The sequence below is a fragment of the Dryobates pubescens genome, chromosome 23, assembly GCF_014839835.1.
Source record: "Dryobates pubescens isolate bDryPub1 chromosome 23, bDryPub1.pri, whole genome shotgun sequence".
Lineage (NCBI taxonomy): Eukaryota > Metazoa > Chordata > Aves > Piciformes > Picidae > Dryobates > Dryobates pubescens.
In genome coordinates, this window is record NC_071634.1 from 8,684,089 (window position 1) to 8,699,526 (window position 15,438).

At 50.6% G+C, this 15,438-nt stretch overlaps 1 protein-coding gene across 4 annotated transcripts in view; it reads right to left on the reverse strand.

Annotated features, from left to right (window-relative positions):
• Positions 1–1,935: 1,935 nt before the first annotated feature.
• FGFR3 (fibroblast growth factor receptor 3) overlaps positions 1,936–15,438 on the reverse strand; it is a 63,337-nt gene continuing 49,834 nt past the window's right edge. For 3 of the 4 annotated variants that reach the window (XM_054172396.1, XM_054172393.1, XM_054172394.1), the window contains 11 exons: positions 15,075–15,219; positions 11,421–11,608; positions 10,142–10,290; positions 9,926–10,047; positions 8,446–8,556; positions 8,095–8,285; positions 7,142–7,264; positions 6,350–6,420; positions 4,182–4,319; positions 3,309–3,414; positions 1,936–2,132 (listed from right to left, as the gene is read on the reverse strand). In XM_054172396.1, coding sequence (XP_054028371.1) covers positions 1,968–2,132; positions 3,309–3,414; positions 4,182–4,319; positions 6,350–6,420; positions 7,142–7,264; positions 8,095–8,285; positions 8,446–8,556; positions 9,926–10,047; positions 10,142–10,290; positions 11,421–11,608; positions 15,075–15,219 — 1,509 coding nt within the window. In that variant the 3' untranslated portion in view covers positions 1,936–1,967. The remainder of the gene's footprint in view (positions 2,133–3,308; positions 3,415–4,181; positions 4,320–6,349; positions 6,421–7,141; positions 7,265–8,094; positions 8,286–8,445; positions 8,557–9,925; positions 10,048–10,141; positions 10,291–11,420; positions 11,609–15,074; positions 15,220–15,438) is intronic. The other variant, XM_054172395.1, reaches the window with a different exon arrangement.

Sequence of the window (15,438 nt, forward strand, 5' to 3'; positions counted from 1 at the left end):
CCGCTGAGTCACCCCGCGCGCAGATGGGAGCCAAACCTCTGGGCTTGAGGGGTGGGCTGGAGGGGGCTGGCTCCTCGCCTGCTCACCCTTTGGGCAAATTAAACCCACCCTGACCTCCCCAAAAAGGGAGATTTGTGGGGGTGGGGGGTGTGTTTAATCCCCAAAAGTGAGTTTGGGGCGGGGGGGGGAGTGGGGGTGTGTGTTAGTCCCCAAAAGTGAGATTTTGGAGAGTTTAAGCCCCAAAAGTAAGACTTTGGGGAGGTTTTAATCCCCAAAAGTAAGATTTTCTGGGGGTTTAATCCCTAAAAGCTTTTGGGGGGTTTTAATCCCTAAAAGTAAGACTTTGGGGGGTTTTAATCCCCCAAAGTAAGACTTTGGGGGTTTTTAATCCCTAAAAGCTTTTGGGGATTTTTCATCCCTAAAAGTAAGCTTTTGGGGGGTTTTCATCCCTAAAAGTAAGCATTTGAGGGGTTTTAATCCCTAAATGTAAGCTTTTGGGGGGTTTTAATCCCTAAATGTATGATTTTTGGGGGTTTTCCTCCCCAAAAGTGAAATGCAGGGTTTTTTTAATCCCTAAAAGGTAAGATTTTGGGGTTCCGCCCCCCAAGTAAGATTTTAGGTTCCTTTCTTCCCCCAAAGTGAGATTTTTCAGGTGTTTTTCTCCCCCCACCCCCAAAAGCAGGATTCAGGGTTCTTTTTACCACCCCCAGATGACTCTTCCCAAAAGTCAGGATGTGGTTTGCGTGGGCAACCAGGAGCCAAGTCCCCCGCTGCTCTCAGGTGGGTAATGTTCTCCTCTCCAGGGCAGGATGCAGGTCCCCAGGGTCTGGTCCCACGTTGGCACAGCCCCATCGCACCCAGCCCAGCGCGAGGGGCTGGTGGCCACCAAGCCTGGCCAAAACCGCTGCGATCTCAGGTGACTGAACTGTCTCTTCTTGTCATATATATATATATATATTTACTTTTTCTTCTTCCTTTCTCCATGCCAATTTGCCTTTGACTTAATTATTTCTCTTCTTCTTTTCCTTCTTCTTCCCCCCCCCCAAAAAAAAAACAACCCAAAAGGATTCCTTCTCTGCAGCTGGGTAGCAGGATCCTGAAGCTATAAAAACGACGACAACAAAAATATAGAGATTTCTCTTTTGTTTTTCTTCTTTATAAATATATGAATCCCTGCAGGCAACGTGGCTTTTCAGCTCCACCAAAAAGGTTCATGTACAGATTGCATAAGCAAAGAATTTCCACATTCTTTACACTTTTCTTCTTCTTCTTCTTCTTTTTTTTTGTGTGTGTGTGTGTGGTTTTTTTTTCTGTTTGTTTTCTTTTCTTTCTTCTTCCTATTGCAGGCACAGAACGGTGACTCTGGCACTCGAAACGCAAAGAGCGGAGGGCTGGGAAGGGTCAAACCCCCTTTCCAGGTTCAACATTCTGCTTAGTTACAAACAAAAAAAAAACCAACCCCAAATAATAATAATAATAATAATAATAAAGAATCTTCCCCTCCCCTTTCCCCAGTAAAAAATACCCTGAAAAATAAAAACAGCAACAAAAAACATCCCCCCCCCAAAAAAAATTAGACTCATCTATGATAAATCATCTTGGCAAGAGATTAGTTCCTTCAGGCCAAAACAGTGCTTCTTGACTCCTCATACAGCAAAACGACAGGAAAAAGAAAACCCAAAACAAGAGGGGAGGGGGGGACCAAAAAAAAAAGGGCAAAAATAGCAAAACTCAACCCCCCAAAAGTTCATTGTTCTTGTTTGTCTGTTTGTTTTCTTGTTCCTGCTGTGTGTTTCTAACCCTGAACAGCTCGACAACAGCACAAATCCCTGGGCGCACCGCGCAGTTCAACCCGAAGATCCTTCGCTAGGGCTTCGCCCCTGGGCGCCTCGCATCAGCGCCTCGGTGGGCAGGCTGCCCGCCTGCCCGCCCCTCCCTCCGTCCGTCTGTCCGTCCAGGGGAGGTCCTCACGTCCGGATGACGCCGTTGCAAGGCGGGTGCTTGGGCAGGCAGGGCTCGTCGGGCAGCAGGTCGTGCGCGAAGACCGAGTCGTCCCCCGAGGAGCAGGTGCTGTGGGTGTCCTGGCCGGCTGGGGAGTACTGCTCGAAGGGCACCGAGAGGTCCAGGTACTCCTGCCAGGGCAACAGAGACATCAGTGTTTGGGTGCCACTGTGGTAGTGTGAGGCTGTGCCTTGACATTTCCTCCCCCTCCCCCAGATCTTGAGCAGAAAAGTTGTAAAATGTAAATAGCTCACTCCTGGGTGTGAAAAGGGAAAATACAGATCATGCTAAATGATCCCATTGGAAAGATATCTACCACAAGATTGGTTGTACCTATGAGGAGAGGGTGAGGGAGCTGGGGTTGTTCAGCTTGGAGAAGGCTCAGAGGAGACCTTATTGCTGTATACAGCTATCTGAAGGGTGGTTGTGGCCAGGCTGGGCCTGGTGTCTTCTCCCAGGCAACCAGCACCAGAACAAGAGGACACAGTCTCAAGCTACACCAGGGGAGGTTTAGGCTGGAGGTGAGGAGAAAGTTCTTCCCAGAAAGAGAGATTGGCCATTGGAATGTGCTGCCCAGGGAGGAGGTGGAGTCACCGTCCCTGGAGGTGTTTAAAAATGGATTGGATGTGGCACTTGGTGCCATGGTTTAGTAGTCATGAGGTGTTGAGTGAGAGGTTGGACTTGACGATCTCTGAGGTCTTTTCCAGCCTTATTGATTCTATGAAAACAATTTGCTCTTCTCTTAGAATCATAGAAGTGTTAGGGCTGGAAGGGACCTCAGGGATCATCTAGTTCCAACCCCCCTGCCATGGGCAGAGGCACCTCACACTCAATGAGGTTGCTCAGAGCCACATCCAGCCTGGCCTTAAAAACCTCCAGGGATGGGGCTTCTACCTTCTTTTTGCTTCTTCACTGGGGGAGAGATACTAACTTGCTTCTGCTTGACCTTGGCTGCATTGCATTAACCTCCCTCTGCTTCTGTCTTTTCCCCCATTTGTACAGTGGGGCAAAGGCAGGCAGGGAAGCAGAAGCTAGTAGCTTCCCTGGTCTTTGGATCGGGGAGGGTATCCTTGTGCTGTTTATCAATTGCAAATACCTGTAACTATTGTAACTCCTGTACACTTTGTACAGATTCACTGCATTCCAGTGTAGAGAGTAGTTTTGCCTGTAAATACAGCTTCCATTTGCTCCCAGCTGGGCTGGGCTGGCAAAGTTAATGTTGGGGAGGGAAATTTCAACCCACCACAGCCACCCATCAGGGACCGAGCAACCCCCTCCTCCCTGCACCCATCCCAGCCCACACTCACGTCGGTGGATGTCACGGTGAGCACCCTGTCCAGGTCTTCTACCAGCTGCTTGAAGGTGGGGCGCTGCGAGGGGACGGCGTGCCAGCACTCCCGCATGATCATGTACCTGCACGAGGGGGCACCGTCACACGGGGTAGGGGGCACCGTCACACGGGGTAGGGGGCACCGTCACACGGGGCTGGGGGCACCGTCACACGGGGTAGGGGGCACCGTCACACGGGGTAGGGGGCACCGTCACACGGGGCTGGGGCTCAGCACTGCCCACCCGTCCCCAAACCACCCAGGAGAAGAGCCAGGCTGGCCCTGGTGCGTGGCCAGCTGTGTGGAGGAGGAGGAGGAGGAGGAGGGGTTTGTAGGGGGTTTTGAGGAGCCCATGCTCCTCATACTGGTCATCTCATTCATGCCTGTGTTCTCAAAGCAGGAGGAGAACCAGTCCTAATGGTGACCCACCGGAGCTACACCTCCAGCCACCAGCCACCAAATGACAGCAGGCACTTTCTGGTGCTCAGCAGTCATGGGCTGAGTTGAAATGAGTTCACAGAATCACAGAATTTCAGGGGCTGGAAGGGACCCTGAAAGCTCATCCAGTCCAACACCCCTCTGCCAGAGCAGGATCACCTACACCAGATCACACAGGAATGCATCCAGGTAGGTTTTGAATGTCTCCAGAGAAGGAGACTCCACAACCCCCCTGGGCAGCCTGTTCCGGTGCTCCATCACCCCCACAGTGAAAAAACAGGGGTGGGTGAGTCCACCTGGTGTTGGCTTCCTAGCAGGCATGCCCCAACAACCCAAACCACGGCTTGGGGGTGGTATTTGGCCACAGAGGAAAGGGGGAGCAGGCTGAGGAGCTGACCCCCACCACACACTCACAGATCATGGGTGCAGTTTGCAGGTTTGTCCATCCGATGGCCTTCCTTCAAGAGCTTGAAGAGTTCCTCAACAGGAATTCCCGGGTATGGAGACCCTCCCAAAGTGAAGATCTCCCAGAGTAGCACTCCAAAAGACCAGCTGGAAACCAAAGAAAAGATCTTTAAAATTCAATGAGGTTTGGTTTGGGTTTTGTACTTTTTTTTTCCCCTTCCAAGCCCCCCCCCCCATCCCCCCTATCCCCTTGGACCCTGCCTTGGCTTTCTTTCTGTGCAGCCATGCATAGCTAACAAAGTCATCAATAGCATGACTAATTGCCTAGGCCATTTTTACTAGTTACTTGGAGATCTCTGCTGATCCAACTCAATAGCAAAGAAATCCCAGGCACCAAGTCTGAAATTGAAATGAGCATTTAATCAGATAGGTGACAGCCCATCTATCACCCCCAGCTCTTTGTTAGGTCTATCCACCAGCTCCACTGAATGGAACAAATCAAATTATTCATGCACAGCTTCACTGAATTGCAGGCTTGGAACCACAGGCCACTAATTGTGCAAGCTGATACCAAAACTTGCTTGTTACAACACTCATCTCACTGGCCAAGCTGGGAGGAGGGGGGAAAAAAAGGACCCCAACAACAACAACAACAAAAAGCAGCAGTGGAGCACTAATGTTACAGGCTCCAGCCCCGCAGCTGTGCTCTGCTTAAAAGTCCTCTTCTTCAAAAATATCTTTTTGCCCTCTTTTTTTTACTGTTTGAAAACAGGGATTATCTGTCTCTGCTCCTCTTCCATGCATGCCTGCTCTCCCCTCTTCCAGCTCTCTCCCTTCTAGCTCCGGGTTCTCTCTCATGCCCACTGCAGCAATACTTAAGCGTGGAAATGATGATTTCAGAGCAGTAAACGCCAAAGCATGCCACCAAAAATACAGAAAGAGACAAAATTCCTTTGCCCAACTGGCAAGCTGTGAGGAGCAGGCTGCTGAGCTGCTGTCAAAATGCCATTATCAACCCCCAAAAACTCAAAGAAAATAAAAGGCAGGGTTTATGCTGAGCTACTGAGATGGGATGCAGCCTGACTCTGCTCTGCTCTCTGCTTACCACACAGAGGCACCAGAATGGACAGGACTAAGAAAAAGCAAAGCAAATAAATGAAGTGGCAAAATCAATCTGAGAAAATATTTGTGGGACATTCTCTGATAACTCAACTAACATAGAATCATAGAATCAATAAGGTTGGAAAAGACCTCAAAGATCTTCAAGTCCAACCTGTCACCCAACACCTCATGACTACCAAACCATGGCACCAAGTGCCACGTCCAATGCCCTCTTGAACACCTCCAGGGATGGTGACTCCACCACCTCCCAGGGCAGCACATTCCAGTGGCTAACAACTCTCTCTGGGAAGAACTTTCTCCTCACCTCGAGTCTACCCTTCCCCTGGCACAGCTTGAGACTGGACCACAGAGAACATGCCAGGCTCCTTCCACCTACCCAGCTGAGGTGCAGCTGTCTGGGGCAGAGTGTGGAGGAAGCTGAGGGTCATTTATTTTTATTGGGTTTTTTTTGCATGGAGGTTTTTGGTGGTTTTTTTCTGGGGAGGGGACACTGCAGGATGAAATCATCTCCTCTGTCACCTGGACAAGAAATAACCTTCCAAAATTTTTTCACTAGCCCACTAGAAATCCAGGGAAGTTGTGGATGCCCCCTCCCTGCAAGTGTTGAAAGCCAAGCCGGATGGGGCCCTGAGCAACCTAGTCAGTAGGAGGTGTCCCTGCCCATTGGCAGGGGAGTTGCAGCTAGATGATCTTGAAGGTTCCTTCCAACCCAACCCATTCCAGGATTCTATGATTTTATGATGTTTGGATGAAAGCAATGAGATAATGGCAAAACAAAGCCACGTGTGCAAGGCTGCAGCTTGGAACTGGTGAACTACATGATCTTGAAGGTCCCTTCCAACCCAGCCCACTCTAGGATTCTATGATCCTCAGATGAAAGCAAGAAGATAACAGTAAAACAAAAACCAGATGTGCTAAGCTGCAGCTTGGAACCGATTCCTTCGCCTTTGCATCCCCAGGAGCTCCAGATGTTTTGTCTTTGGGGTGCTACAACAGGCATGGATTTGACTCTCGTTTTATTGCTGTTCAAAGAGTGGGTATTGGGATTTGCTTACACATCGCTCTGGTGAGTGTAGACCCGGTCAAACAAGGCTTCTGGAGCCATCCATTTCACAGGCAGCCGACCCTGTAATTAGGAAGACAATGGGAACATCCCATCAGCATATTCCCCCAGCCACCACGGCACCATCTGAATCTTCTTTTCTAATCCAGTTTTCATTACCAACCACATCTGCCTTCCCGGTCACTGCCCAAAGCAGCAGTGGCCACACATAAACAGATTAGAGGATTTGATCCCTGGATCTTCACTGACAGTCCTGGAGTGAAGGCTTCTCTGCAGAGGGTTCTGTTTCATTGCCAAGGCAGCTTTAACCTCTCAGAGCATCTAAATCTCTGCATGGGAACAGCATCCCCTGCTCAGAAATGCAGCAAACAACACTTCCCAGCTCTTAGGTTGGAAGAAGAAGTTTGATTCCTAGGTCCAAACCTGGTTTAGATTTGAAGGGACAGATTTGTTGTGGTAGGGTGGGAGGGAATGGATTGAAGCTGGGAGAGAGGAGATTTAGACTGGAGATCAAGAAGAAATTCTTTACAGCAAGAGTGGTGAGACACTGGAGCACATCTCACAACCAGTTGTGAGCAGCCACAGTATCCCTCAGGAAGAGAAGGGGTAGTGGGTGGACTTCTGGGACCAGCCTATCTCCAGTGCCTCATGAGGCGAGGCCAGCAGATTTCTTCCTCCTAAGCCCTTCTAGATAGGGAGCTGTGGCACAGGGGCCACTTGCTGCAGGGATGACAGAGCTCCCTGGCAGGAGGAGACCTGCAGCCCTTGGCAGCTCCATACTCACATTGGTGGTTTTCTTGTAGTAGTCGATGTTGTGAACGTCCCTGGCGAGGCCAAAATCGGCGATTTTCATCACGTTGTCCTCAGTGACCAGCACGTTCCTGGCTGCCAAGTCACGGTGGATGCACTGTGGAAGGTGAGGAAGGCAAGAAACAAGAGCTGGTTAGCTGCTCACGCCCAGGACAAGCAGAACTGGCTGGTTTATGAGCTGCCCTTGCACTGACTCCCAAGCTCATAAAGTTCCTCACGTTCTGTGTCACTGCCCCATCACGCAGGCAACACCCCATCCCTGACACAGCCACAGGTTCTTTTCTCCCCTAGAGGGATGGCACATCAGAAAGCCAACCCTCCTCTTCTGTCAGTGCCTGCTGGGTGTGAAGCTGTCTCTCGGCCCTGTTTCTCCATGAAGAGGAGTGTGGGCTGATGATCAGAAGATGATGATCAGAGGCGATGGAGAATGAAGATGATCAGAGGGCTGGAGCATGTCCCCTATGGGGACAGGCTGAGAGAGCTGGGGCTGTTCAGCCTGGAGAAGACTCCAGGGAGACTTTTGAGCAGCCTTCCAGTACCTGAAGTGGGCTACAGGAGAGCTGGACTTTGTAAAAAGGCTTACAGTGATAGGATGAGAGGGAATGGAGAGGAGATTTAGACTGGAATTGGAAGACATTCTTTCCAGTGAGGGTGGGGAGACACTGGTACTGGTGGTGTTGGGTTGATGGTTGGACTTGATGATCTTAAAGGTCTCCTCCAACCAAAACAATTTTATGATTCTTTAACTTCTTCATGTAGCTGAAGCCTCCTGCAAAGAACCCAGGATACTTTGCACTGAAAACTGTGCTCTCCAGAAAGCTTCTGCCTGAAACACTTTGCTTGAAGTTGCCCTGCACACACCCAGCACTTCAGCGCCTTGGCACACAGGGGACTAATCATTCTACCAGTTGAGCCTTCTCAACTCACTTTCTGAGATGCCAGGTACTCCATGCCACGGGCCACCTGGTAGGCACAGGAAACCAGGTCTTTAAACGTCAGCTGCTCCTCGGGCAGCTTGCAGGTGTCAAAGGAGTAGTCCATGCCAGGTGGGCGACGTGCCCTGAGGTATTCCCGCAAGTTGCCCTTGGATGCGTATTCCACCAACACGTAGAGCGGTCCTGCAAGGAACAGAACATCAGCATCCAGTGGGGGAACAGCTGCCCACTCAAATCTCACCTGTGAGGCCTTCTGGGCAGCCAGTGAGCCGAGCACACAGAAGGACCAGTCAAACCTGCACCTCCCAAAGCTCTGGGAGCACCAGGTTGCTTTGCTACCTACCGTCCTGCGTGCAGGCACCGAGCAGGTTGATGATGTTTTTATGCTTCCCAATCATTTTCATCATTTCCATCTCAGAGACCAGGTCAGAAAGGTCCTTGTCTGTGGCATCATCTGCAGAAAGTAAGAAAGGAAAGCAAAAACCCAGTGTCAGGAAGAAAATGAAGTGTTTGGCTGTGTAGCCACGTGGGGCTTTGATGGGGAAACTGCTCAAAATCTGGAAGGATTTGGGTTTCTTCTACTTTGGGGAGAAGAATCAAAACAAACCCAAGCCTATTACCACCAAAGAACAAAAAAAAAACCCCAAACATAAAACATTAAATAAATGGAGAGAAACATTCATATTGGAAACCAAGAAACCTTTTAATCTTCTGTTTCACCCTGAAGTATGAATTAAAGAAAGTCAGCTTTGACACCAGGGATCGTTTTGGTTTTCTGACTGTTTCCCTCCCTTGTCCCCAGGGTCAAAGACTTAAGGGGTTAAGGCCAGAGCTGGAGAGGGGCTACAGGAAGGAATCTATTTGTTTTGCATGGAAAGCTACAATTTTTCTACAAAACCAGAACTACTTTTCCTCCAAAAACAGAAAAAATGAGGGAAAACCTCCCCAGATGAATGCTTTGGTTTGGAGAGATGGAAATGGTCCTGCTTCCAAAACCAGCTTCAGAATGGACTGAAGGAAAAGGAACTGAAGTGAATCCTTTGCTGATAAGAAATGTCAGTGTTCCTTTTTAAAGGTGTCACCCCCCCAGGTAACCTAACCCCAGGCTGCTCAAGGCTGCAGCATCTGCCCTGCTTGCTCCAGCTGAGCTCCTCAGGGGGATTTCTGTCTGTGGAAGGATGGGAAGTGAAGACCCATCTGGAGGTGCCCGTTGCTGGCCTCCCTTTAATGAACAAACTCCTGTCTCAGGAGTTTGGGATCAAGTTTCTTCAATGAAGAAACTCCTCAAGAAGGTGCCTGGGAACTGTGTTTCTTCAGGAGTGAGCAGATATGGGAGTGAGGAGATTTGGGAGGAGTATGGAGATCTGGGAGAGCTTTAATGAACAAACTCCTGTCTCAGGAGTTTAGGATCAAGTTTCTTCAGTGAAGAAACTCCTCAAGAAGGTGCCTGGGAACTGTGTTTCTTCAGGAGTGAGCAGATATGAGAGTGAGGAGATTTGGGAGGAGTAAGGAGATCTGGGAGGAGTAAGGAGCGAGCTGATTCACAGAGCTGGCTCAAAGTGAAGGGGGTTCCCCTTCTTCTCAGGGATGTTATTACTCCTTGGCAGGGAACCTGGTTAATTCCCAGGCCCTCTTCCTGCTGGGATCTGCACTTTCAGGTGCTCTCCAAGGAGCCAGCCCTCAGCCCCAGGCTCTGTGGGCCAAGGGGCAGGAAGGCTGCTCTCGCTTGCTTCTTTTCTGTTTGTCTGAAAGACTTTCAAGAGAGGGAAGTGGAGGACACCCCAGAGCAGTACCTTGTTCTGCCTTCCCTGGACCGCTCATACCTTTTAACATCTTGACAGCCACCGTGATGGCCTTGTTTGGCTTGTCCTTATCAATCCCAATGGCTTCTGCCATCACCACTTGGCCAAAACAGCCCTCGCCGAGCGGCTTCCCCAGGGTCAGGCTGGAGGGAGGGAAGAAGGAGGTGTGTTAGTGGGCACCAAGGGTAGCGACAGCACCAGCAGGCAAGGGGGACCCCAAGCCGTTGGCTGACTGACCGAGAGCGTGCCAGTTCCCACTTGGGGTCTGGGGGTAGCTCCAGCTCGGAGACGTTGGCCAGCATGGGCCCATCGCTGGAGGAGAGCCTCGTGATCCGCACCAGGGGCGTGTTGGAATTCATGGAAGAGTTGGACTCCAGCGACACCTGCTTGGGTAGAGCAAATGGAGTGTTATTGCCAACTGTATCCCTCAGGAAGGTGGTGCCCGAGGTGGATCACTGCAAGGACTGTTTGGGCTATTCTGTGCCTGCTGACAGCCTTCTGGCGATTTCTGCATGGGAAATCATAGAATCCCAGAATGGTTTGGGTTGGGAGGGACCTTGAAGATCATCCAGTTCCAACCCCCTTGCCATGAGCAGGGACATCTCTCACTAGACCAGGCTGCTTAAGGCCTCATCCAACCTGGCCTTGAACACCTCCAGGGAGGGGGCATCCACAACCTCCCTGGGCAACCTGTTCCAGTGTCTCACCACCCTCACTGTCAATGCCTAGTCTAAATCCCACTTCACCCTCCACCTCTCCCTCCATCCTTGCAAAACTGCACTCATCTAGGCTCATAGCAGGTTTTTAGCTGGTGGAAAAGTGGGCCAGGTCAGGCAGTGCCCTCCAGCTGGCAGGAGGTGCAATCTGTTCATTCACTCTGTGTGCATCTCCACACAACGTGCAGGATATGGGGTGACTTCTTGTGCCCTGGCACTGCAAATGCTTCCCATCAGCTTGCACCAAAGCCATGAAATCTGTCACTACATGGTTCTACACGGTGCCTTTTGTTCTCTGCAATTACCCACAGCAGACTTCTCCAACTGCATGGGAGAAAAAGGACCCTCTCCCATCTCCAGGAGAGCTGGTTGGGGGGTTCACCAGTGACCACTGTGAAAGCAGGAACAAGCATAACTAAACGTGCTCCTGCTTCCCAAAGAAATCCCTGCTCCACCAGGGAGCCTGGACTAATCTGTCCCTCTGCAAGATGTGCTCGCTGTGGCACCCACAGCTGCACTGCCAGCCCCTCTTGGACAAGGGTGACAGAAACGTGGCTGCTTGGGAGCTGCTCATGAACCAGAGACAGCTGCCACCAGCTACTGCTTCACTTGAATAGAAGTGAACAAAAGAGGTTAAACTCTCAGGCTGCAGCCAGCTTCTGTCCCTCTTGGACAATGCTTTTTCTGGTAGAGCTTCTCACCTGGAGAGAAAATTTCAAGGAAGGGGCAAAAAAAAACCCCAACCAACCAAAGGGATGCCCATAGAGGGGAGTAGGAATCTTGTATCTACTTTCTGTTACCTGTCTCTTGAGAGGGAATTTGGAGACTTTCTGTACAGTGGGGGTGTTGATGGCTTTTTTGTTTGGTGTTTTCATCCTGCAGACAAACACAGCAGCCACCACCAGGACGAAGAGAACAAAGCCAGTGCCATAGCTGAGGACGCCAGCGTACACTGAGCCCGAGTCATCCATCTCCAGGAGCTCCTCTGCTGCAAGGTGACAGGAGGGAGCAGTCAGGGCAGGGTGGGCAGCTGCCCACACACACAGCTGCACAAAGGCAGCACAAAGAGTTTGGGGAGGACTTGCTCGTCTACACCACCTTCAGTGAGGGGACTCTCCCGGGCTAGTGGTTTTCCACCTGTGGTTGTAGCTCCAATACTTGGCTTGCCTTTGGTGGGCTAACTTTACTGCCCCTGGTTGAACCATGGGGTTTCTAACAGCCTTCAGCCCACAGGTTGAAAACCACTGCTCCAGGCTGAAGGAATCTTCACCTGTCTGTGATGTTCCTCTGACCCAGATCTTGCTTTCCATGCACATCCCCACCACGTAGGTGGAGGTCTCAGATGTGCAAAGGCTGCAGGACTGGGGTTTGCTGCACTTGGCTGATTTGGCTTCTCCAGCAAACAATTCCACCAGACCAGTGCCTGCCTTGAGGGACCAAGGGGCTTGAAGGGCACCCAGGAGTAAGACATCAGTCAGAGGAAAAGCCTCATGAGGACAATTTGTGTAATTATGGTTTATGAAAACCTAGTTTTGCTGGGAAGGGGCTGGAAGGTCTGGCCCAGAGAGGTGGCTGAGCCAAGAGGGTGATGGCATGAGACCAACAGCAGTGGCTACCTGCTAGCAAGATGCTTTGGGAACCAGCTGTGTTTCTCCCCTTGTTCCTTTCAGGACAGGCACATAGACCTGAGGAAGGAGCCATGGTGGGACTGGTTTTCTGTCCCCCAGAGGTGTGCTGGCATCAGAGGAACAGTCATCAGTGGGCAACTTTATAATGAAGTCATGCTGGCGTGGTGACTTGTGGATGGCTCATGTCCACCACTGCTGCCTCAAAGCAGCACCTCCAGCCAGCAGCAGCTTTCCCCTGGCAGCAGCAGGCTCCACATCGGGTCTTTGGTGACTATTTCCAGAGGGACATGGGGCAAGGGTGACACTGGAAGGCTTCCAATCTCCTCCTGTGAGGAGGGGTTACCAGATCTCCCAGGACCAAGCACTGTGGTTGGTGGCACAGCTCTGCTGCTTTGGCTCACACCATCCTGCCCTCTGCTCCATGTCTCTCCTCCCGGGGTGTGGACAGGGCTCTACAAGCAGAGGTTCCCCAGGTGTGCTGTGTCCTGTCTGTGGGGAGGGCTTGAGGACCTGCTGCTGCACAGATGGTTGTCCTTCACTGCATCTGACTTCAAGATAAAGTTCCACTTCAGGGTTTTTTTTGGTGGGTTTTCTCCTGCTTTTCCCTTGTTTGAGTAAGAGGAGGTGAGTTCATACATTGTGAAAACAAGACTCAGGTGAGACAGCATCAGGAGACTCTCAAAACAACAGAAATGCTCATCTTCTAACCAAAGCCAACCATTTCTCATCCAGTGGATGGCAGAAGCAGGAACAGGGTCAGATCAGCTATTACAGAGCTGGCAAATGAACAGAGACAAGACCAGCAGATCCCACCAGCAGCAGGGTCAGGCATGGAGAAGACCTTCTTGAGCCCCAGTAGAAGCAATTACACCCATATCACCCCCACAGAGAAAGTCAAGATTAGAAATGCCAAAGTTTCCAGTTCCTGAACACATCCTGAGATGGATGTGTTGTGAGATGGACCCAAATGGGGCCTGGGACTGAGTGATCCCAAGTGGAGTGGGTAAGCTTTTGGGTGCCCTTTTGGTAAGGGTCTACTGACCATAGTCCAGCTGTGTTCCTGCACCCTCTGCAAGGCACAGCACCCAGGAGGTTTAATGTGAACATTGCTGGTGCTTTGCCCCACAGCTGGAGATAGATCCTGCAGGTGAAGGGCCAGCACAGCCTCATTGTCCTCTTTTGGAAAGCAGACCCCTCTGTTGCATATTCTGAGCTGACTCCATTGTCAGTGAGAGCTTTGAATGTCAAATAACCACAAAATTGAGGTCACTCTGGTCTCTGGTTTCAAGCCCACTGCAGCTTTCATGGATTCCAGCTGGAGCAGGCAGCATGCAATGCCCCTGGGAGCCAGAGCTCTTGGGCTCTCTCTACAGATGACTCTCCTCGACCTTCTGTGGGAGATGGCTATCTTGACCTGTTCATGCATGAAGTGGAAATAATGCTCCAGGCAGGGAGGGGTGTGCTCACACCAACCACTTCTGCATCTAATTTTAGGTTAAGATATGAGGTTAAACAGAAAAGTTCCTCCATAAGATGACCTACAGTCCATGGCCAATTTAGATGCCCTGGAGCATCTGGTGGGGAGGTTTCATAGAATCTTAGAACGGCTTGAGTTGGAAGGGACCTTAATGACCATTCAGTTCCAATCCTTGCCATGGGCAGGGACACCTCCCACTAGACCAGCTTGCTCACAGCCTCATCCAGCCTGGTCTTACACAATTCCAGGGATGAGATTTCTACAACTTCTTGGGGGCAACCTGTGCCAGTGCCTCATCACCCTCATAGTAAAGAACTTTTTCCTAATGTCCAATCTAAATCTACCCTGCTCTACTTTAAAAACACTGCCCCTGATGCTTTTGCCTTCTCCCTCTGGCTGTTTAAGAAGAAAAAGTCCTAATCTTGTCACTCAGTCTCCCAACAAAGAGGCTGTGAACACCTCCTTGTTATCTAGATCACAGAATGTTAGGGGTTGGAAAGGACCACTGTAGATCATCGAGTCCAACCCCCCTGCCAAGGCAGGTTCACTTGGAGAAGGTCACACAGGAATGCATCCAGATGGGTTTGGAATGTCTCTAGAGATGGAGACTCCACAAGCTCTCTGGGCAGCCTGCTCCAGGGCTCTGTCACCCTTCAGTTAAAGAAGTTCCTCCTCATGTTTAGATGGAACCTCTTATGTTCAAGTTTGTGCCCACTACCCCTTGCCCTGTCACTGGGCACCACTGAACAAAGCCTGGTGCCATCCTCCTGCCACCCATCCTTTAATTATTGATCAGCATTGATGAGATCCCCCCTGAGCCTGCTATTCTCCAGACTAAAAAGCCCCAATTCTCTCAGCCTTTCCTCATCACAAAGTCCAGTCCCCTCAGCCTCCTTGTAGCCCTTAGCTGTACCCTTTCCAGCAAGTCCCTGTCCTTCTTGCACTGAGAAGCCCAGACCTGGACACAACACTTGAGATGTGGGTAGAGTGGAGGAGGGAGGAGAACATCCCTTGAGACCTGCTTGCTGCAAATGACACAGGGCATTTAAAGGTGCTGGGCATTTAAAGACACTGGGCATTTAAAGGTGCTGGGCATTTAAACCTGGAGCTGCAGTGCAAAAAGTCTCAGCTGTGAATATGCACCAGAGGTCTTCTGCTGGGTGGCTTTCCCAGCAGCACAGCAAACTTCAGAGGAGAAGCCTCCTCGGAGAACGGGCTCCCTTCCAAAACCAAGGGGTGGTCTGCAGGAACTTGGCATTTCTAAAGCAAAACGTGGAGAAAAACCCTGGAGGAGGAGAGAAGGGCAGGCAGGAAGGCAGGAAGGAAGAGGCCAGCAGAGGAGGAAATACCTGGTAGCACCGTCAGCCAAGCAGAGTGATGGGAGAACCCAATAGAATTCCCTGCGAGACAAGTATATTCCCCAGCATCCTCAAAAGTTACATTGCGCAAGTACAGAATCTCTAGCTCCTTATCCGTGGTGTTAACACCTGCCGTCTAGGGGGAGAAAAAAACACATACAGAAAGAGGGGAAAAACAGAGAGTAAGCCACATTCCCAGCAAGGGTGAAGACACCACAGGCAAATTTCCTCAAAGAGCAGATTAAAAACACAAGAAAGGTGGTTTGGTTTGGTTTGGTTTCCAATGGCCCAGCGTCCACACTGATTTATGCATTTCCCCTCTGCAACCTGTAGTCAAAAGCACACAAAAATAAAA